The 23911-nt window shown below is 32.4% G+C and overlaps 1 protein-coding gene across 1 annotated transcript; it reads right to left on the bottom strand.

The window, feature by feature from the left end:
• Positions 1–20687: 20687 nt before the first annotated feature.
• Positions 20688–21589, bottom strand: LOC126710166 (transcriptional regulator SUPERMAN). Its single transcript, XM_050410549.1, has one exon. It carries the CDS (start codon positions 21479–21481, stop codon positions 20819–20821), a length of 663 nt encoding a protein of 220 aa, XP_050266506.1. The 5' UTR covers positions 21482–21589; the 3' UTR covers positions 20688–20818.
• Between the last annotated feature and the right edge of the window lie 2322 nt (positions 21590–23911).

Here is a 23911-nt window from a genome sequence, read left to right as displayed (position 1 = left end):
CTAGATCTTGAATCCATACTCCCCCTTGAACCCACACGCCGCATTTTGACTTCATTGGTTTTGGGTCGGGCCGCAAAGTGGGTGGGCGTGTGGTTTGAAAGTGAAATCTTAACTCAGTCATGACATTTTGGTGTTGTGTGGGGTTTGATTTTTTGGATTTTTTCATGTTTAATTTTGTGTTTGTTTCAGATAAAAAAATTTGGAAAAAAAAAAACGAATGAAAAAAAAAAAAAAAATTTAATTAAAATAAAATAAAATTGAAGGAATTATTTTAAATTTAGAAGTTGAAGGAATTATTTTAATTAAAATATATATTAGAATAGTAATGAGTAAAATTATAAGGGTTCCAAATATTATGTAGCACAATATTATGAGGTCAACAATAGTCAAACCTCTTTAGTTTTGTAGTGTCATCTAAAAAATATCCTATGTGTCAAGCATAGTAACATATGCTTGTAAACAAGTGGGGCATTAAAGTTGTTGAATTTGTGGGGAATTCCTAAGTTATTCTAGGACCACAACCAATTTCACACTCATTTTCATAACTATCTTATGTGACAAGCTATGATGAGTTATCTACTACTTTCACATGAATCTACCATTTTTTTTTATCACTTGTAGTCAACCACATAGGATAGTTACGAAAATAGATGCGAAATTAGTTGTGATTATAGAATTTTTCATTTCTAAGTAGAGAGCCACGATGACTGTTATTTGTTTGTCCACAAGTTTGGAGTGCCAAGCCCGATCTTGATCTTGATATGAATATTGATATGTAGAGTTAGTAACAATTTCTTTAAGTTTTATACTTGTCAAGATCTTGATATAGATATTGATGTGGATTATAATATATAGAGTTAGTAACAATTGTTTTAAAGTTTTATAGTTGTCTTGTTCTTGATATGGATATGGATGTGGGTTATAATATGTAGAGTTAGTAACAATTTTATTAAAGTAATGTACTAGTATTGATTTTGATATGGATGTTAATGTGGATTTTATGTAGAATTAATAACAAGTGTATAAAAGTAATGTACTTATCTTAATCTTGATATGAATATTGATGTGGATTATGATATATAGAGTTAGTAACAATTGTATTATGTTTTATATTTGGAAAGAACTTGTAATGAATATTGTGGGGCCAGAGAATTTGTGACCCTGACCCACTTTACATTAGGGCCCAAGGCCCGAAGCCGAGAAGGGATATAGCCGAGGACATACAATGAGAGTCCAAATAGCCTTGAGACATAGCTGAGGGTGGTTCTGTCATTGGCATCCCCAAGACACTCCTAAAATAAAGGGCAAGAACGGTATAGGAATAGTTTTGGGAAAAACCGAACACATCCACGTTGATGGAGAAAGGACCCCTGGACAATATGGCGACAAAGGACAAAGGAAAGGCTGCCATTACTGCAATTAAATACTCTGCGCTAGACAGAGCAATGCTTTTCAGCTTTTACAACCACCCCCAACCAAGGACCCCTGGACAATATGGCGACAAATGACAAAGGAAAGGCTGCCATTACTGCAATTAAATACTCTGCGCTAGACAGAGCAATGCTTTTCAGCTTTTACAACCACCCCCAACCACTTTGGGTATGGGCTGATGGGACAAGTATCAGCCCTGGAAAGCTGAACCTACACGTGGACGTTGGAGGAAGAGTAAAGGCTAATATAAAAAGAGAAGTAAGCAATAAAAAAAAAAGGGGGGGATGGGAAAAAAGGCCAAGAACCAGAGCCTCCTAGACCACGCCGAGGAGAAAGACTTCTCGAGCGAATATGGTTTATTTCTGTATGAGTACCATGACTCACCACCATCCAGTGACCAAGGCCTAGCCTTTCAAGCCCACGCTCTACAAATTATATTGTTTGGGCCCTTAACGTACGAACCTAACATCATTTTGGAGTCGTTACAAATTGAGTCCTTACAATTGGCGCTGTCTGTGGGGAGGCTTGTGCGTTGGCACAGGCGGTGGATCAAGAAAGTCCCTCCATCACTTCTAGCAGCCCGTTGCAGTGCCCTAACATAAAGTTCCACTAGGGGCTACACTTTGAAGCGTCAGTAGCATGGATGGTTCAAGGGGCTTCCAACGTTAGATCAACGTCCCACACCTTGGCCGAGGGCTAACCCTCGAAACTTAAAGAAAATTCTAGGTTTTGGACAGAACCAAGGTATTGTATGGTCCTCGGATTCAAACCTATGTGGAAACCAACTACTTAAGGAAAATATCTAAGTTTTGGACAGAACCAAGGTATTGCATGGTCCTCGGACTCAAACCTATGAGGAAACCAACTACTTAAGGAAAATATCTAGGTTTTGGACAGAACCAAGGTATTGCATGGTCCTCGGACTCAAACCTATGGGGAAACCAACTACTTAAGCAAAATATCTAGGTTTTGGACAGAGCCAAGGTATTGCATGGTCCTCGGACTCAAACCTATGGGGAAACCAACTACTTAAGGAAAATATCTAAGTTTTGGACAGAACCAAAGTATTGCATGGTCCTCGGACTCAAACCTATGGGGAAACCAACTACTTAAGGAAAATACCTAAGTTTTGGACAGAACCAAGGTATTGCATGGTCTTGGACTCAAACCTATGGGGAAACCAACTACTTAAGGAAAATATCTAAGTTTTGGACAGAACCAAGGTATTGCATGGTCCTCGGACTCAAACCTATGGGGAAACCAACTACTTAAGGAAAATATCTAAGTTTTGGATAGAACCAAGGTATTGCATGGTCCTCGGACTCAAACCTATGGGGAAACCAACTACTTAAAGAAAATTCTAGGTTTTGGACAGAACCAAGGTATTGCATGGTCCTCAGACTCAAACCTATGGGGAAACCAACTACTTAAAGAAAATTCTTGGTTTTAGACAGAACCAAGGTATTGCATGGTCCTCGGACTCAAACCTATGGGGAAACCAACTACTTAAAGAAAATTCTAGGTTTTGGACAGAACCAATGTATTGTATGGTCCTCGGACTCATACCTATGGGGAAACCAACTACTTAAAAAAAATATCTAAGTTTTGGACAGAACCAAGGTGTTGCATGGTCCTCGGACTCAAACCTATGGGGAGATTAGTCATTAGAAAATGGATTAAGTCTTAGACAGAATGGAAATCCCGTCTTGTCCTCGGATCCCCAATTCTAAGGAAACTAATGTAAACGAGTATTTAGGCCCGGTACAGTCATACCTCGGTCCTCGGACCGGATGCCAAAAATGGTTAAGGCCATAAATGTGAGGAACGTGGTAAAGCATCCTAGTATACAACGACTAGTTCGGATAGTTCATTTTGGGTTACCCATCCTCGGATGATCACCTCATACGCAACACTGAACGTTCAACTGTTATCTCGGTTAATCTTATATTTATAACTTGTTTCAGGTCGGCATTATTGTGCCTGTTAGTCTCAGTAAGTTCAAAATAATAGCTTTTTGTTAATAGGGGATTCGGCCCTAAGTATCGTTAAAATATATATATATATATATATATATATATATATATATATATATATAGCACATCCGTTCACAGTATAACTATTGCAGAAAAGAAAGAATACTTAGAATAAGATAAAGTCATCTTTTATTAATACCAAGAAACAATACAGTGTACAATGAAGGGTTTAAGCAAGCCTATACCAAAAGCTAACTACAAAGGCAAAAAGAAAAAGCAAAAAAGGAAAAAGATACAAAGGAACGATAAATCCTTCAAAATTCTGCTCTTATGGCGATTAGGCGTGTCAGGATGGTCCCTGTGACGGAAGAGGAGAAGAGGCCGAAGAAGAAGCAGAAACACCAGGATGTCCCTAGTGATGGAAGAGAAGAAGAAGCGGAGGCAAAAGGAGGCACTAGAGAAGGAGGAGAGGAGGAAGCGAGGATGCCCAATCCCCGCATCAGCTCTGACTCCTAACATGCGGGTGTCATGTTAGCAGCGCTCGAGAGAGAGCAGATGGTACCGACGATGAGAAATCCCATTGCTGTCGCACCAAAAATTTGATGCGACCAGCACCTGCTTCGGATTTTGGCTGAAGGAGGAGGAGGCTTCTCCCCCACCTTGTGAAAGGGGAGAGCTATCTTGAGTCTCTGTCTCCCTTGCCCTGACCGCGCCAGCTTGAGTCTCGGAGAGACCCAGTGCTTCTGGAAAGGGTGTGATCCCTTCACCTCCACTTTTGCCTCAGACATATCACTCTCTAAGGCTTAAATTGCACTGGTAATGAAAACTTTGAGCGCAGCTGGAGGTTTAGGAATTTGAAAAGATTGAAGGGTCTATACGTAAAGGAAGTGACCTCCTACCTTGCTTCTTATATGGAAGGCAAGTCTGGTGGCATTTAATCTGTATAGATTTCCAAGAAAAACTACAAACGAGATAATTCCCACTCAACTCCTAACGCCGTCTACAACCGTTGGATGGGCGTTGCCTCGTAAAGGGAACTTATTAAAAACGCGCCTTGTACACTGAAACGGTAGAGGCGCGGTGTGAATAAAACTAAGGGAATGTCTCATGACCGGGAGCGTTTCCCAAGCAAACAAAAAGACACCGATATTAATGAAAGACAAAGTTGGGCAAGCCATGATATAGGCCCGACATCACCAAAATCCTCCTCCCCGACCAAGAGGTCGGGTAATAGGATTTTGAGGGGCTATTGTGGGGCCAGAGAAATTGTGACCCTAGCCCACTTTACATTAGGGCCCAAGGCCCGAAGTCGAGGAGGGATATAGGCGAGGACATACAATGAAAGTCCAAATAGCCTTGAAACATAGCCGAGGGTGATTCTGTCCTTGGCATCCCCAAGGCACTCCTAAAAGAAAGGGCAAGAACGGTATAGGAACAGTTTTGGGAAAAACCGAACACATCCACGTTGATGGAGAAAGGACCCCTGGACAATATGGCGACAAAGGACAAATGAAAAGCTGTCATTACTACAATTAAATACTCTGCGCCAGACAGAGTAATGCTTTTCAGCTTTTACAACCACCCCCAACCACTTTGGGTATGGGCTGATGGGACAAGTATCAGCCTTGGAAAGCTGAACCTACACGTGAACGTTGGAGGAAGAGTAAAGGCTAATATAAAAAGAGAAGTAAGCAATAAAAAAAAGGGGGGGCTGGGAAAAAAGACCAAGAACCAGAGCCTCCCAAACCATGCCGAAGAGAAAGACTTCTCGAGCGAACACGGTTTATTTCTGTATGAGTACCATGACTCACCACCATCCAGTGACCAAGGCCTAGCCTTTCAAGCCCACGCTTTACAAATCATATTGTTTGGGCCCTTAATATACGAACTCAACATCATTTTGGGGTTGTTACAAATTGAGTCCTTACAAATATATATTTTGTATTTTATCTCTCATGTCAATATATAGTTCTAAAAAATGACCAAAATGACCAAAAATTCCAAAAATACTTATAATATACCAAATTATGAGATGGCAAGATTGGTTACAATGAAGCATAACCAAGAGAGAATAAATGCTTTGGGGTTCAAGCATTTTTCAACTTCTCTAAAATTTTGCTCAGCCCAATTGTGCAAATGGGGAAAGAAATAGAACTAGTGTTGTGGTAGATGATGATGACTATTTACCACCTATTGGTGACAATGACAATGATGATGATTCATCTAATTCGTTAATCCATAAGTTACTGTATATGTGATTTAGTGTTTGCTATACTAGACATTATTATTATTATTAGTAGAACGATTAAATTAGATAATGACTTTGTTTTTTCATTATTTGTAATGACTTTTTTTTTTTTTTTTTTAAATTTTTTTTTATCTATGTATATGTTTGTTTGTTACATATGGCACTAGGAAGACTTACACGTTCAAGACGTGAGACATCTACCTTAGAGGTCCAATATTAGGAAACACCATCAGGGCACATCCTGAAGCAGATCCTCTTGCCCAAAGTTCTTCTAATGTGGATTTGCAGCCTATAGACACAGTAACTAGTACGATTAGTAATTACATAGAATACTTCACTTAATGGCAACTCTACTATATCTTTACTTTTGATATTATACTTCACATAACATATGTATTACTATTTTGATAGTTTGTTTCTTTTCTTTGAAATGACAGGAAACTATTTTGAAAGTACAAGAGGAGCATCATCAAGATCCTAATGCAATTCCCTTGACCCAAGAGGAGATATCTAACATAGTTTTTCAGAAGAAATCTAACTTTGTAAAGGGACTTGGCATGAGATCTTCCTCACCTCTTTGGACCACCGCCTCATTTAGATCCTTAGTCCAATATATCCAACATCTAGAGAGTTAGATAGCTGAGCTCAAGGAGGTAAAAACAAAACAAGACGAGGTGAACAATAATATCTTACTCTTTTTGAGGAGCAGGGTTATGATAATGCTCTTAACAATTAGGGTAGCTCGTCTTCAAGCTAAAAAACTTATCTGTTAGCATTTTATTTTAGCAATTGTGCATTACGTGGTGTGATTACTTTTAATGTACTATTAGAAATGTTTCTTATAACATAGTTAATGCATTGTTAGAGAATATTTGTATTAAATTACACTTGAAAATATATCTTTGTTTTATACTACTTTTTTTTGTTGAGAAAGTTGCTTTCTACAACTTCTTTACACAAAACGCATACACTTTGAGCAAGTCTAAATAAGACTAAAAACCTGTTTTGATCATGGTTTGCCAACAATAAAAATTAGAGTTCTAATACATTAGTTTCTAAGTACTTAGAACCTAACATATACAACCCATTAAAATAATATAAATAATTTCAACCCATTAAAAAGAAGCACAAAAACTAGAGACACCCACAACCATTGAACACCCATAGTAATGACTAAACACCCAAACCCACAACCACATAACACCTACAAATTGCCATACCCACAACCAAATATCCATCTTATAGCAAGCCACCAACCATACCACAGCCACACCACCACTTCCACAACCATCAACCATACCACAACCACACTACCACTAGCCACATCACAACCATCGATTTAACCCAACCAAAAACCAACAAAACCCAGCCACAGCAAAAACCGCACCACAACCATGGAGACGAGTGACCCATAGAATCTAGCAACCCACAAAGATGAGAAGAACATGGAGAAAGAGCGTGATGAGATCTAAGGAGAAAGGAGAGAGGAGAGGAGAGTATCTAAAACGAAATGTATTTACCAAAAATTTGAAATTTGGAAAAAAAAAAAAAAAACTTTAATTTTTGGAAAAGAAACATCAAACATGAACCTATAGTTTAGTGAATATAACAGCCATATTGACAGGGGAAGAGGGGGGGGGGGGGGGGGGGAGGGGGGAGGGCGGACGTTAGCATTTTATTGATTTTACACCTATACAAATACACTTTAAAAAGTAATTATTTATTTCTTGCTCAGTAATGATATATGTTAATTAATTTTCTTTTCAATAATTTAAAATGTAGAAATAAACTCTACCATTATTTAAATTTTAAAATTAGACCGTTCGGCCTGTTGTGCAACACCAATGGCATCCTCCAAAACAAGACTTAGTGAAGGTGAACTTCGACGCTGCCCTTTTCAAACACAAGAACTCAGCTGGAATCGGTGCTATTGTGCGAGATTGGCAAGGCGCGAACCTTGGTGCTCTGTCCATGCCGGTTTCACTTTCTTCAACAGTTGCGGAAATGGAAGCTCTTGCTTGTCTCGGAGCTATTCAATTTGTTGCTGATCTTGGTCTTCAACGTGTGATATTTGAAGGTGATTCGACCACTATAATCTCTGCAGTTTCCCAAGGATCTTCAGTCTTGGCATCGTTTGGTAATATCATAGATGATGTAAGGCACTTGCTGCCCAGTTTTTCTGTTGTTAGTTTTAGTCATGTTCACCGCTCGGGCAATGTAGTTGCAGATGTGCTTGCAAAAAAAGCCTCTTCCATGGGTGGCTGTCACATTTGGATGGACACTCTGCCCTTGGATATTGCCGAGCTGGTTAGTTTTGATGTTCATTAACATTTTGCTTCAATAAAGTCCCAGACGTGGAGTCTAGTTTCTCAAAAAAAAAAAAAAAAAAAAACCAATTAAACTTGGATGTTTAGATATAAGAGGGAAGGGGATTTCATTTAGATTAACTAGAAAACCAAATGATGTTTTGGTTTGATAATAAAAAAATAATTATCAGGAGCATATATCATAAATTGAAACTATCTCTAAAAAAAAATGCTAGCAAGATAATGAGTGGGCTGTTAAGGACAAATAATACACAAATTAACATGAGAGAAATAAGAGTTCTTAATTATTTTTTGGACAAATTTTTCCTCCATAATTATAGTTATAGTTAGTGATCTTTAATCACATGATCTACTTATTAGTCATATGACTTAATGAATTATGACTAATTATATGGATGGTCATCTTAATCACCATGTAACAGGTTGGAGGAATGGATGAGATCCTCCAACTCAACTTGGAGGGAAACTGACTGGCTGTTTGGATTGGCAATTCTCATCACTTAATTCTCAAAAATAGTGGGACCCATCTCAATTCTCAAAAAAAAGTTTGTTTGGCAAGTCATAACTCAGTTTCCAATTTTTTGTTTCCATCACTCAATGGTATTTTTGTAATTAAACACACATGAGGGACCCACTCAACAGCAACTTTTGACCAACTGACTTTTTTTTTTTCCTTTCTTCTTCACTAGGTTCGGTCTTCACTGGGTTTTTTTTTTTTTTTTTTCCTTTCTTCTTCATTGGGTTCGGTCTTCACTGGGCTTTTTTTTTTTTTTTTTTTTTCCCTTTCTTCTTCACTGGGTTCAGTCTTCTTCACTGGTTTTTTTTTTTTCCTTTCTTCTTCACTGGGTTTTTTTTTTTTTTTTTTTTTCCTTTCTTCTTCACTGGGTTCGGTCTTCTTCACTGGTTTTTTTTTCCCTTATCTTCTTCACTGGGTTTTTTTTTTTTTTTTTTTTTTTTTTTTTCCTTTCTTCTTCACTAGGTTTCTTCTTTTTTTTTTTTTTTTTTTTTTTCACTGGGTTCGGGATTCTGGGTACTGAAAAAAAAAAAAAAAAAAACAGAAAAAGCTGCACCGTGACAGGCGTGGGCCCCCCAAATAGTGTGAAAAATAGTGAGTGATGGAAACTGAGTGATGAAGGCAAACGGATGTGAAAAATTGAGTGATGAGTGATGAGTGATGGAAATTGAGTGACGGAAATTGAGTGATCAAATTTTGTTGGCCAAGGAGCTTTATCTCCCAAACCCTCCCACTCTTTCTCTCACCAACCTTTTGGCTCTGCCTATGTCATAATGGTTGTAACGTACTAACTACTTTAAAAAAAAAAAAAAAAAAAAATTGATGGTAACCTACTAACTAATTAAATGCATGTAATACTTGTAAATTGTAACAGTTTATTGTGGAATGAATTGAAAGTAGAAAAACTATAAAAGAATTTGTTCAAGTCCAAACACGACAGGAAATATATTTTTAGAATTTTAATATTTGGATTAAGTCAATTTTTTAATTTGGTTCTCTAACTATTACGCAAATTCAATTTGGTTTCTTAAGTATTAATTACTTCAATTTTGCCCTATAAACTGTATAGTAATAGAAACTCAAAATTCATGTCCCCACCATCCTTTAACTCTGCTATTAATATGTCCTATGCCATACCTGCTACCCTTTCTCTCTCCTCTTACTCTTCTCCCATCTTTCTCCACTTCTCTGCCTAAGTTCTTTCCCAGCCGTAGATCAAATCATCGAACCACTGCAGTTGGAGGTTGATTATTTCTTCATTGAAAAGTGTGGGTTTGTATTGTGGAAACTAGTATAGTACTGGGTTTTAATGTTTCTATTATGTGTACGAGAGTGTTTTTTCTTTGCTATTGGGGATCGAATAAATTGGAATGAAATATATTGAAACTGGATTTGTTGAAAAATGAATGGCAAAGAGACTAAATAGTGAACTCACGTTCTCTCTGTTTCATTAGAAACACTCCCAATCCCATTTTCACACTTAATATTACTTTAGCAACATATTTTAGAAATTACCACATGTTGGCCAGTATTTTTGGAATTTTGAGGTTTAGCTTGGTTGTTTGTCATTTAATGTGGTGACATTTTTTATTGGTTTTGCAGTGCTCTGATGATTTGCTCAGCGGCTGGGAAAGAACTTAGCCAGATAAATGGAGAAAGATGGGAGAAGAGGGCCAAATTTGCCAAATAGTACAATTTTAAGGGAAAAAAAAAGCACTTAGACAAAGTTATTTAGTTATGTAGCACATTTTTGGAGAACTCAGGCTTGACAAACTAGAGTTTCAAGCAATATGGGCTCTACTGTTTGGCGTGCTGCTTGAAACTTAAGTTTGACAAACACTAGTTTCAAAAATGTGTTACATAATTAAATACCTTCTTTTGGGTGCTATTCTCCCAAAATTTTTCTATTTGGCAAATTTTGCCAGTAAAGAGTAAGAGGAGAGTGAAAGGGGTAGCATGTGTGGCATAAGACATAGTAACAGCAGAGAGAAAATAAAAAACTAAAGTAGAAAACAATAAATATTAATTAACGATATGAAAAATAGTATTTTTCAATCATTAGATCTTTTGAAAATCTATGGTATATATATATCCAATTAGATTTCAAGTTAGATTTCAATTCAAGTCTAAATTTGTACCTCCCCATGCACAAAGTGCTTGGGGATCTAGAGGGAAAAGGTTCGAGCTGCATGGTTAGCAGCATGTTGTAATTATTTCTCAAAAAAAAAAAAAATCTAAATTTGCACCAAATGTCTCATTTAAGGTTTTTTTTTTTTTTTTTTTTTAACCAAGTAAGTTAATTTAATACAAAATACGATAAGTCTAATATAAATGAAAAATAAGAAATCCAAATTATATATCTATGAAGTAGTAAGTTTTAGGCCGGCGAACCCATTTTTTTATTATGAAGAAGAATTGGGGGGTTTGAGTCCATTCTATATAAAGAAATATGTTTTGGGCTTACCCAATGTGAAACTTGGGGATTATTGGGGGGAAAAGCCTAGTTTGTGCAGCTTTTAAGGGTTTTAAGCTTTTTGGGCTTTCCTCGGGCTTTAGTATGGTGCGGTCCAGAGTCTAACATTTATATTTTTGTTAGATTTTATCGATATGACATGGGTTAGGCATGACGTGGGTTGTCTAATAAAAGTGAGACATGTGGCCTAAGAGGGGAAAAAAATAAACAGAGTAATTCTTGTAGATGACTTATAAACTATTAAAATTAATGATTGAATTACATGAAAGAATAGTGTAGTTCTCCATGAATTCCACGTTTTTGAAAACATGTACTGTAATCAATAATTTCCCTAACCTGCAAATATACTATTCAGATAATTTTGACCGTGCAATTGCAATTTGCATACAATCATCCTCACCTAGTTTAAAACATACATGTATAAAGGGTTTTACTAACATATATTCTTAGGCATATATTAATAAATTATTTTAAAAAAAATTATAAAAAATGAAAAAGTGACTAATTTTTTGATAGTTTTTTCAAATTTTCATAAATTTTTTTCTAAAATTAATGATTAATGTTAACCACACCCATGCATAAGAGTGAAGATTTGCTACAAATTAAGTTGCAGCAATTCCTACAAAATGCACAGATGTCAAGTGCCCATTTGGCGAAAAATTCAATCTTAACAAGAAAATTTTCATTTAAATATAAGCATGAACAAGTGTCTATTTAAGACATTGACATGTGTGCATTTTTATAAGAATTGTTGCAATTTAGTTTGGAGCAAATCCTTTTTTCATGTATAAAACCAGTTTTTTTGTTTTTTGGAAAAATTAATGAAATGCAGATGGAATTTTCTACTTTTATTCCAAAAAAAAAAAAAAAAGGAGCAAAGTCATACACATGTGTATGCAGTGTTTTGAGAAGAATTGTCACTGTTAGTAACAGTCAATTGTTTAGAAGAAAAAAAGAAAAAAGATAAAAAAAAAAAAAAAAAAAAAAAAAAAAAAAAAAAGGGGCAGGTTTCCATGCAGATGAGGATAAGAGAGAGGCAATGATTATGGATTGGTGATTGGGAATCCGAGCCCATGCACTGACCACGACTAAACCTCAAACCCACTTCCCACACGAATCGCTTTTAACAAACCCCCCCACGTCTTTCTTTTCTGTCAAGCTTTTTAACTGTCCGAATCTTGGTCGATACACAGCCTTTCAGGTTAAACGAGGGAAATGTTAACCGTGCGGTGCTGGTTAACCTTTCTTTTCTTTTTCTTTTTCTTTTTTTCTTTTTTTTTTTGTCTTATTTAAAAAAAAAATTTATTAAAAACTGTCAAAAGTTACTCAAAAAGCTGAAAAAGTACTAGTAATTATGTTGTTAACGGGCACCACACAACCCAAACAATGATAGGACTTATAAAAAAAAGTTTTAAAGTCTGTTTGGATACTATTTATTTTATTAAAATTAAAAATTTATTGTTGAAAATACTGTAAATAAAAGTAAAAATTAATTGAAATAGTACAGTAGACTCATGAATAGTATTAAAAATACAATAAAACTTATGAATAATAGCAAAAAATAAGATGAATAATAAAATAATTTTAATTTATAATATGTATCAAAAGGGAGGTTTAGTGTCGGTTTCCTTCAAGGTTCCTAAACTTTTCTTTTTCTTTTTAATATGCAAAGAACCATTTCTTGCAAAAACACACACCCTCTGTACAAACTACAAAGAGGGCGGGGCTATAAATGAACAGTGGACACTGAATTCATGGTTATTACATATATATCTAAGCATCTTTATCATGAGAGAGAGTTGGGGGGACCAAACAGAAACAGTACTACACTGCCAAGAAAATTGAAATCATGAAATACGTGCTCTCTTAGCTGGCTCTCTGTGTCAACTGTCAAGGTAAGGATTTTTTTGGGGGGGGTCCACGACAAGATAAAGTTAGTATTAAGAGGATCATCAATGACTCTATGTGTGGTACTTGAATATACAAAAAAGTTCACACAAAGATACAGTATCTTTGGAAGAAAAAGTACTTGACAGTAAAAGTTTCGAACCACTATCTTTCTTTCTTGGAAACGCAACGCATTGAACGTGACGTGATACAAACGTATTCAGTCTACTGTACTTAAGCCATATTCTTATTTACGTATTCTCAAAAAAAAAAAAAAAAAAAAAAAAAAAAATCTTATTTACATATTTAAATACATTTATTTTGTTAAAATTGAAAATTTATTGTTGAAAGAATTACAAATAAAAGTAAAAGTTAGTTGAAATAGTACAGTAAAACCTATAAATAATACCCAAAAATATAATAGAATCCATAAATAATAGTAAAAATAAACTAAATAGTAAAATAATTTTAATTTTTAATTAGTTCCCAAACACACACTTAATTAGTCTAATTTGCGAAATCAAATTGAACCGAGTAGTAGTGGCACAATGACTATTCTCGTTCTATACAAATTTTTGTACTTTTGTCCTTTAATCTCGTTGATTTGAGCATTGACTTGTAATTAACTTATTATTAATAGTATTTTTGTGTTTTGTCAAGGAGAGAGTATAAGGTTTGTTGAGAATATTAGATGAGCTATGTAGAATTGATTATCTATCATGGTTTTCAGATCCGGACCATTCAAAGAATTGGAGAAGTGAGAGGTTTAAGGTTTTTAAGGTCGGACTGAGGTCCAGCCGAGATCGAACCGTGATAACGTCAAAATTAATTTAATATTAATTAAAATACAAATAAATGTATTAAGTGTGTAAAAATATGAAAATTTACCCTTAAAAAAATATTAAGCAATTAAAACAACTTTCAAATGTATTTTCGTTATTTTTATAAAGTGAATAGAAAATGATAAATATAAACAAGCTTTAAAAATTTGTATTTATTAATCTTTCAAATAAAAAATGCATTTTAATTTAAAATAAAATCATTTTTAACATAAATTTACAATTTTGATATTCATATTTATTGATGTGAAAGAATAATTCTTGAACAAAAAAAAAAAAGAAAAAGAAAATACTATTAAGTAAATAGTGATAAAATTAAATCCAAAACTATTAATCTTGTAAAATTAAAATAAATAAAATATAAATTTCAAGAAGGACATAGGAAAGCCTACTAGTTCTGTGGTTAGCTAAATGTCCAAAACTCCTAGGAGGTCGCTGATTCTATACTTGGAGAATGTGTTTTTCTCAGGTGGGGAAAGTATCAAATTTAAACTACAGGTAAGCAACTTAAATTTTGACCAAACTATATGTAAGTTAATTGTCATTTAGTCTTACAAACGCTCATCTACTCATCTTAAACTCATAGTAGGATCACTTTAAATTTGAACTCAAATTTAGGCAAACAAATGCTTGTGCAGAGTGCATTAAGATCGGCTAGAAGCTTATTTCCTCCTGACTCCCAAAAAAAGAAAAAAGAAAATCAGTGATCTAGAGAATGTTTTGCTTGAAGGAAAGATCTGAATTGGTGAAAAGGTACTACTTTAATATGAAGGCCACTTGCTGCATGTGCAGGCCTACCTATGTATCTACCCTAACAACACTTCACGAAGTACGACATCAGCCGATTTTCTTCACAGCTCACTCATGGTCTTATTGCAATAAATTTTTATTTTATTTTTAAGGAAAAAAAAGATTTAAAAAATATATATGAGAGATATTCACTCACTAACTGCCGGGTAGCTATTGAATTTGAAACTGCTACTCAGTCCAAAAGATAAAAAAAAAAAAAGAAAAAAGAAAAGAGAAACTATCACTTTCACTACTGAAAATTTACAATTTCATTAATTTCAATTTGCAAGTTAGCTAAAAGCTAATGGTTAAATGGTTTTTTTTTTTTTTTTTTTTTTTTTTTTTTTTTTTTTTTTTTAAAGATTGTATGAGAGAGATTAAAATGAATCCAGTGGATTGAAGGGTTTATGAGTAAAGAGAGGTTAATTATCCCTGTTTTATTTTCCAAATTTTAGAAAAAAAGACAAGAACAAAAAACAAAAAGTATGATTGAAAACATTTTGTTTGCGTGAGAAAGGGAATGTAATTTATCATTTGACTATATCCATTCAAAATGGTCATCTCTGGAATAATAATATTGGAACAGCCATGGTAATTATAATAATTCATTGATTGAACGTGACATTATTCATTGATTGGATTTAGGGTAACAAGATTTAATAATATATATATATATATATATATAATAAATCTTATATATGAATAAAATTTTTAGTGATTATTCCACATAAAAACACATCACCAAAGTGTTTTTTAATTTTTCAATAAAAAGTAGGTTCTTACGATTTACGGTCCGATCCGATCCAACTTGACCCTTCAACAGTTTTATGTAAGATCTTAATTTTAACAACCTTGATTAAAACCACTGTTGAGTGAATATTATGTTAAATTTGTTACTGAAAAAATAAGGAAATTATTTATTGAATCTTATTACCCTAAATCCAATCTTTCTATTTATTTTTCCACGTTATCATTCTAATATAAATATTTTATTTCAGTTGTTAGAGTAAGAAATAATATTAAACCATGGTAGTTTAAATTAATTACATCCAAAATAGATATGAGTAGGAAAATTATCTCCATAATTTAGGAACAATATATTAACTAGTATGTAACTTGCACCATGTGCGGCTACAACATATACTAAGATTTGTAGACTCTTTATATAAATATATATATATATATATATATATATATATAATATTTGTAGATCATTTGTTTAGCTATCGTATTTTAATATTTTTAAGTTGTATTTTTATTTTAACTTAAACCATGATAATTTTATGTAATTTTTTGGTAGCACATTTAAAAAAAAAAAAAAAAAAGAAATTCAATCATATAGTTTTAAGGAGGTTTTTTGATCCTAATTAACTTGTATATACTTATTATAATTTGGTCAATAACAAATATTTATAATTTTTTTGGATACTAAAAAAAAACATATCAGTTACCCACATGGGTCATTCTACCATACTACACAGTCCATAAAATGCGACATATTATCCCAAGATCAACATTAAAGTGGTTTAGATCATAGGTATTTATACAATGAAATGATTAGTTTAGGTGTATGATTGGTTATTATTATTATTTTTTTTTTATATATACTTCATTTAATATTGGACTTAACTTGGCACAAAGAGTTAAAATCTTGAATAGGACATATGGCGCAAAATTAAATCTTAATTGAAATCTAATTTAGAATTTAATTAGATGCCAATATGATTAGATTGCCAATATTGCAATGAAATATATATATATATATATATATATATATATATATATATATATATATATATATATAGATTGCCAATATGATTATATGAAAACTATTTATTTTCCTAAATTTGATGTATGAAATAAAACCAGCAACTACAAACATGATTTTTCCTTAATTTATTTTTGTTCATGCCTTTCCTGTAAAACAAGTACAGTTTAAGTTGATGAAAATTTTCAAACATGGTCTTACCTCGAAAGTATGAGCTTGATTTAAATAACATTTTCTTTTCTTTGAAATATAATTAACGAATGGGAAGAACAACAAAGATGTATGTTTCTGAAGAAAAAAGAAAAAAGAAAAAACCTTCAAAAAATACACATCCATTTATATATTCTGTTATAGGCTTTTGAATTTTTGTTAACAAGAAAAATGTTTGGCTACAAACATATTTGGAAGTACCAATGAAAAGATGATATATATATCCCGTCGTGTGCAATACACATAACTAACTTGGTTAGTTGGGTTAAATAATTATATGCATTGCATATGACAAAGACAAATGTCATCTTCTTATTGGTGATTGGAGACCAAGGTTCCAAATATGTTTAAAACCAAACTTTATACATACAACGATGACCATTTAATTTTTTTTTTAGAGAGTTTCAACCTATGACGTTCACTTCTGATGATGACTCTTTATTATCAGACTAATACGCCAATCAGTTTTTAATGTAAGCAGAGATTGAATCTTATATCTCTTATTCAACCATAAGATACTTTACCATTTACTAAATTAAACCAAAAATCCCATTTTTCAATTTTTAGAAAGTCCTTAAAGGATTAGAGAGGAGCAGAGATACATGCAATATTATTTACACGTTCTCACCCGAGTAAATAAATTCGAGTTCTTACATCCCCTAATTACAATTTAGGAATGTTCCACGACTTCACTTTCAGAGAGTTCAAGTCAACGCAAAAATAGTACCAGCTATTGTAGACTTGTAGTATCCAGAATACAAATTGAGATAAATAAATTAAGAACAGAAAAAAGAAGAAGGAAATAATAAGGTCCAAGGATGCATGGCACCTCCTTGTTTATTACAACCCCCTCATGCAGTAATAACAATAAGGTTAAAGTATATGCTAGTAAATTTGTATTAATCCTAGAATCACTCAATTTGAAAAATAATAAGCCTCTATCCCAAAAACTAAAATAAAATAAAAAATATAAAGCCTAATTATAATGTAACCAAACATGTTGCAGAAAGTGGGAATTAGAAAAGTCGTACTGCTTCACTTTGGTGATTGTTGATTAGTTTTAAAATTGTGCAATCTCATCAAAACAATCTGCTTAATTCATAAGCTAATTCTATCGTACTAGTTGGTATGGTAAGGGGGAAGGACCAAAACGAAGCTTTTTGGAAAACATAAAGACCAATTTTACATGTGAAATTTTCTAGGGATAATTTTTCAGGGATGAAATATATAGGAGACATTATACAAAATCCCCATGATTGTTTTTCAATAAAACACAAAACCCCTTGGAGATTTTGTGTGACACTTAATCCTCTTGCTGTATTGTTTTATGTATAAATCATTAATTATGTAACATTTAATCTTCTGGGATTTTTGAGTATAACAGAAAGCCCCACTGTGGTATTATGTTATGTGAAAATGCAATTCTAATATATATGGTTACATGTCATCACATGAACAACTGACTATTTATTTTAATGGATGTTTAGACATAAAACAATACCAAATGAGAGTTAAGTGTTTCATTTAGAATTTCAAGAAAGTTCCATATTTTAGGGAAAAACCATAAGGAGGTTTTGTGTACTTTTCCCAAACTCACACACATGTTTTTATGTGTGTTCATGCTTTAGTTTGACTTAATAAGAAAGGGCTTCTAAGGATATATAGGTTAACATAGCTATATAATTATTTTTATAGGAGATATGAAAATTCTCAAAAATACATAACTTTCACTTGATTTTTTATACAAAACAACTTGAAAAATATATTAAAGGTGATATGAATAATTTGGTCCTCCAATTAACGGACACATTTCAATTTAGTCTCTGAATTTTAAAAATAAATTTTATATTATCCTTAAGTCTCCTCCCCATTTAAATTTTAATAGGATTAATAGTTGCAATGAACTTCATTTTAAAAAATTTATACTTTCTATAATAATCTTGTAATGTGCATTCAATTCGTCACTTCAACTAATAGAGTTTAAATTTAAATAATTAGAAAATATAAGAATAAAATTGACTTGATTTAAAAGTCGAGAGATTAAATTGACACAATTAATAATTGACAGACCAATTAAATTTTTTCGAATAATTGGAGGACCAAATTAACAAATGTAAACTTTATTAAATTAAAGGTGAAAAAAAATTGTGAAACTAAAAAATTTATGCAAAGCTAAGTAAAAAAATTTTAAAAAAAAACCTAATAGAAGTGGTTGAATTTCAAGTTCTTTAACAATAATTATAAGAAAATAATTATAATAAGTAATCAACATTGATAAGTTTAAATACGAGAAAGATATAATTTGAAATGAGGATATTTGCTTAAAAGAAAGGGTTTGTTTTTATTGATGAAAAAAATGAGGGAAACTTACATGAGATGATTTTGGTCATGTGCAGAAAAAAAGTGATTAATGTATTAGTAAGAATGAGTCAATCAATTGAAGTACTTAAGGGAAAAGAAAATACAGAAATACCTAAAATAACATTAGTAGAAGTACAAAAAATGAACATGTCAATTAAAGAAATAACAGAGAGCATGGTTCAGATATAATAGAATTTGTGATGGAAAATAGTACTTGTGAATGACCTTAATTAGTTTGTTGAGGATTCATAATCGACTCTAAAATTTTGACATTAAGACTTTGATTGTTGTTGTTATAGTAGTAATCAACCCCTTAAAAATTGGTAAATATAAATAATTGATTGATTGATTTTATGTCATATAAATTAAAAAAAAAGGGTAGATGATGCCTTGATTTTTACATGCTGTAAAGTTTTTGATTATGATATTGATGATAGTATTATAAAATAACAATTGATAATTGTAACTATGGTAGTTTTTTTTTTTTTTTTTGGTAATAACAATAATAATGAAAAAAATAAAAAGAAGAAGAAGAAGGATGAAAGAAAGGAAACTAGATCTAAGAGATCGGCACATCTTAGAACATTCGCATTAATTTGTGTAATTTTTTTTTTGTCTATTTTAGCATAAGATCTTATTTTTTCTATTTTACATACACACTTTTCAAAACACCCTATATCAAATTATCTATTTTACACAATATTTTATTAAAATATTATTTTTTCTTTTTTTTTTTAATTATTTTTCTTTCTTTACCTATTACAACTACTATTCACTGTCTTCATTCATCTTCAGGAATACATAAAGAAAGAACTAAAAACTAAATGCAAAATAAATAGTGTCAGTATAAATTTACGAAATTTCTATAACTAACTTGCAAATTTACACAATTATACACTCACTTATATAAGTTATTTTTAAATAAAAATATGTAAATTTTACACCATTTTTTTTATATGATAGTTTAACAAATAAAAATACTGCACGTGTATTATTTTATAACAGTTCTGTTTAGTGTGTGAGTACCTGTAACTGTGTAGCTTCTTGTCTAGCTAAGAAAGTATAGGAGATAGAACACATGTTTGATTGATAAAAGAAGTTCCCTTTAATTTGTTTCCCTAGTTTCTACTTGTTCTTACATATGATGATGATGTAATTTGTTTTTTTAGTAGAATGATGATGATGTATTTAAAGTTCGAAATTGAAGAAATGTACGTACTTCTATTATCTATTAATTTTAAAAAAAAAAAAAATTGAGCTGGCAGGTGGGAAATCTCTCCACACGGTATTCTATAAAAATGGATAACTATTTATTTTTTGTAAATTAAATTAGGGTTTTACTAACGTATGCACTTAGAGTATATATTAGCAAAATATTTTAGGAAATTTTTTAACGGGAATTGAAAAAATTCTCAAACCTTTTAATAGTTTTTTCAATTTTTGATAATTTTTTTTTATAATAAATTGTTAAGTATGTCTAAGGCATACATTAAGGAGACCCATCAAAATAATATAACGGAAAATGGCATATCTGTAATTTGCACGAAAAAGAGGTGCGAAACCCTTAGCTTATGCGATAAAAATAGACCCCTACGGAAAGAGTCGAAAGACATGCCCAGACAGTCTTTACTCAGAAATCTGGAACAGAAAATGACACTGCACTGCAACCATTATTACCAGTACATCACTCAAAACCCTAATCTTCTTTCATTACTCTTTTTTTTTTTTAATAAATCCTTCTTTTTCTTTTTCCTTTTTTTGCTTTGATTTTGCAGGGTGCTTTTTTTTTTTGGCTTTTGGTTGTTTAATAATCCATTTGCACATTCAATTTCACTCACACACAAACAGTACTGCAAGGCACACAAAATGAAATATAAGAACCATAAAATAATATGAAAAAAAAAGGACTGTATCTTACACATCTCAGTGCTACTCTCTTCCTCAAACTGCAAAGCATAAACCTAGTACACACCCTCACACACTGTGTTGTCTTGCTTATTATGATGGCATCGGTCTTTGCCCCAAGCGAAGTTCTAGATCAAGATCTTCAGTATTGTTATAATTATCTGTGGTTGGCGAGTAATAAGAAGAAGAAGAATTGGTACCTGGTTGTGTCCCCAATGGAAAATTAGTGGGTGGTGATGCATAGGGTGAAATAGATAGGAGAGTGGAAGGTGACTGATCAATACATGTTGTACTATTTATTGGCGTTGAAGTAGTGAAAGCAGCAGCGTTATAGTTTGGCAATTGGTAGAGCAAGCATAACCCTCCACCATTTGCAAGGAATTCTTGAGTTGGGATTATAAATGGGGTATTGGAATTAGGCGATGAGGTTGGAATATTGCCAGAATTAGGCTGCGCTTGGTGGAGGCGTGCACGGTCACGGCGGTGCACGTTCATGTGGCCGCCTAGGGCTTGAGCTGACCGGAATTCCCTTCTGCAAAAGGTGCAAGTGTAAGACCTAGGAGGCCAAGTAGTGCCCAAAATATTCCCAGTGTCTTCAGCAAAGGCTTTCACCTCCCATGACTCGTCGTCTTCTTGCTGCTGGGCTTGCTTTTGGTTCCACATCCACGCACTAGGGTTTAAATGATGTTGATTTTGTTGGGATTGAGACAATTTTTGGAGCTGGGTCAAGGAGAGAAGGCCAAGTTCAGCGGCCATAGGACAAATACCAACATTTAAGACAGTTGATGATGGAGTTTGATGTGGAAGGAAATGGAGGAAAAAAAAAGGTTAAATAGGGGATGGGCTAAAGAGTGAGAGTAGTGACAAAAAATGAAGCCCTAACACCGGATATATCACCAAATTTGAAGTAAGTAATTGGATTTTAGTGAGATTGGTTCTAAAATAACTCAGACAACTCAACTAGATATTTACTGCCTACAAGGACAATTTGTTACTTTGGCTTCACCGCCAAACTATTTACTGGTTCATATTTTAATCCAATCGTTGAGAAACATTAAATAAAATAGAGGTTGTATGTATAATTTGGATAGCTACATTACATATATGATAAAGAAATTAAAACCCAAATGTCAAAAAAGAGAGCAAAGCTTCAGACTCATTAGAAATTAGTGATATGCGATTAGCTAGAATTCAAGCAATTGGGATTAATGCTATTGAAATTTCTTGGCCCCTTATCTTTTCACAGCTGAGCCATAGCTAATGTCCTTCATATTTCATTACTCCTTATGACACTTCTAGTTCAAATTTGAGGATATAGAAATAAATGCGTGAACGAGGAAAACATGTGTGGCTTTAATTTTTTTTCCTTCTATTGGTCATTTGTATCAGCTGTTGAGTTTGTTCATTGAGGGTCCACTCTGCTTGCTGAAGGACTTGTACGCCAAATTTCTGCAGACATCAGGCAAGAAAATGCAGAGAAATCAACAGAGGAAGTTTATGGTCAAACTACAATCACTTTGTAAACGTACGGATACTACTTTTTATTAGAATGGCTTGTGGTTAATGAATCAGCTCGCGTAGAGAAGACCTCATGTGTTGACCTTGGAATTGAAAATTAGATCATCATAATTTTTTCAAAATCGGCACTGAGATCACCAAAGTTTATTTTCAATAGAAGTTCTTTGCTATTTATTTATTTATTTTTAATTTTTATGATACGTGCTAATGCGGGAGGGAGAGGGGAAGAGGAGGAGGTTCAAACCACAAACACAAGACATTATAAATGAATGTAATTATCATTAGATTATCTCTTAAATCTCGAAGTTGCTCATGGTCTAAATTCTGGGAGTGGCATTGTTCTTAATTTCTTTAATAAATATAATTGCACTACGGACTTTATATTGTTGGTGGAATGGCCATATAGAATTGAAAACCTAAAAAATATTTTTAGCGTATATATATTTAAGATAAGATTAAGTTTCATCTGATGTAAATCTTTATTCAGGGTCGGCTCAATCATTAGGCCACTTAGGCAAGGCCTAAAGGCCTCAAATGAAAGAAAAGTCCATTTATTAGCCAATAAAATATATTATACTAGTTTGTAACGCCATTAATATGCATAAAATATATTTGCAAATAAGTAAAACTAAATGTGTACTAAAATTTTACCAAATTTATATATAATGTTTGTATATTTGAAAATATAAAATACCAACTATAAAATAAATATAAGTTTATTTGAAACAAATGAAAATAAAATCATTTAAATTGTTGTCCATGAAATTCTCGATTTTGGTTTGTCCAGCCACTAATTGTATAATAATAATAATAATACTATATGTGAAAGTTTCAACTTATGGCGTCTAAACCTGATAATAACTCTTTATTATCAAACCAAGATAACAATCAATTTTTGGTGTAGGTGAGGATTGAACTCCAGATTTTTTATTCAACCATTAAAGACTTTACTAGTTGAGCTAATTAGAACATAATGATACAATAAGAAAAGTTATTCAATGATGGTGATTTTTTTTTAAAAGTTTGTTAATTTTGATTCTATGGTTTTCTCACCTAATAACTCATTTAGCACAAAAAATTAAGAAAATTAAATTTAACTCCTCAATTTTTTTAGTGTAGTAAAAACTGTACTAAAATTAAAAAAATTGGATGAGACACATGATATAAAATTAGACTCCAATTTAAAATTTAATTAAAATTTTCTCTCAGTTTTCTCTTTAAATATATACTAGCTTGTAACCTTAACACATATGCATGAGTACATTTTAAAATATGGAATTATATACATTTTATAATTCATACATAAGCTCAATATGATAATTATTATATTGCTAACTCCTTAAAAAGCATTGTAAGAATAATTTTTAGTAAAAAATGCAAAGTTTTCACACTTTTGTATTTATTCAAGGAAAAAAATGATTTTACTCCTTTACTTAATTTTTGTTATTATGATGACTCTCAAATTTTTTTTATTATGATGCAATAATTTATGATTTAATTGTTTTAATTATAGTTTTAGAAAAATTTTATTCCTCAATTATCTAACTCAATTTAGATTCAAAAGTATATTATCTCTTTCAAATGATAAGGTACTTCCAAAAAAAGAAAAAAAAAAAGAAAAAAGAAAAAAATAAAAAAGAGAGTTGTCTAGTTAGTTATCTTAAAATA

Source organism: Quercus robur, chromosome 12 (assembly GCF_932294415.1).
Source record: "Quercus robur chromosome 12, dhQueRobu3.1, whole genome shotgun sequence".
Lineage (NCBI taxonomy): Eukaryota > Viridiplantae > Streptophyta > Magnoliopsida > Fagales > Fagaceae > Quercus > Quercus robur.
This window is presented reverse-complemented; position numbering and strand designations above follow the sequence as displayed.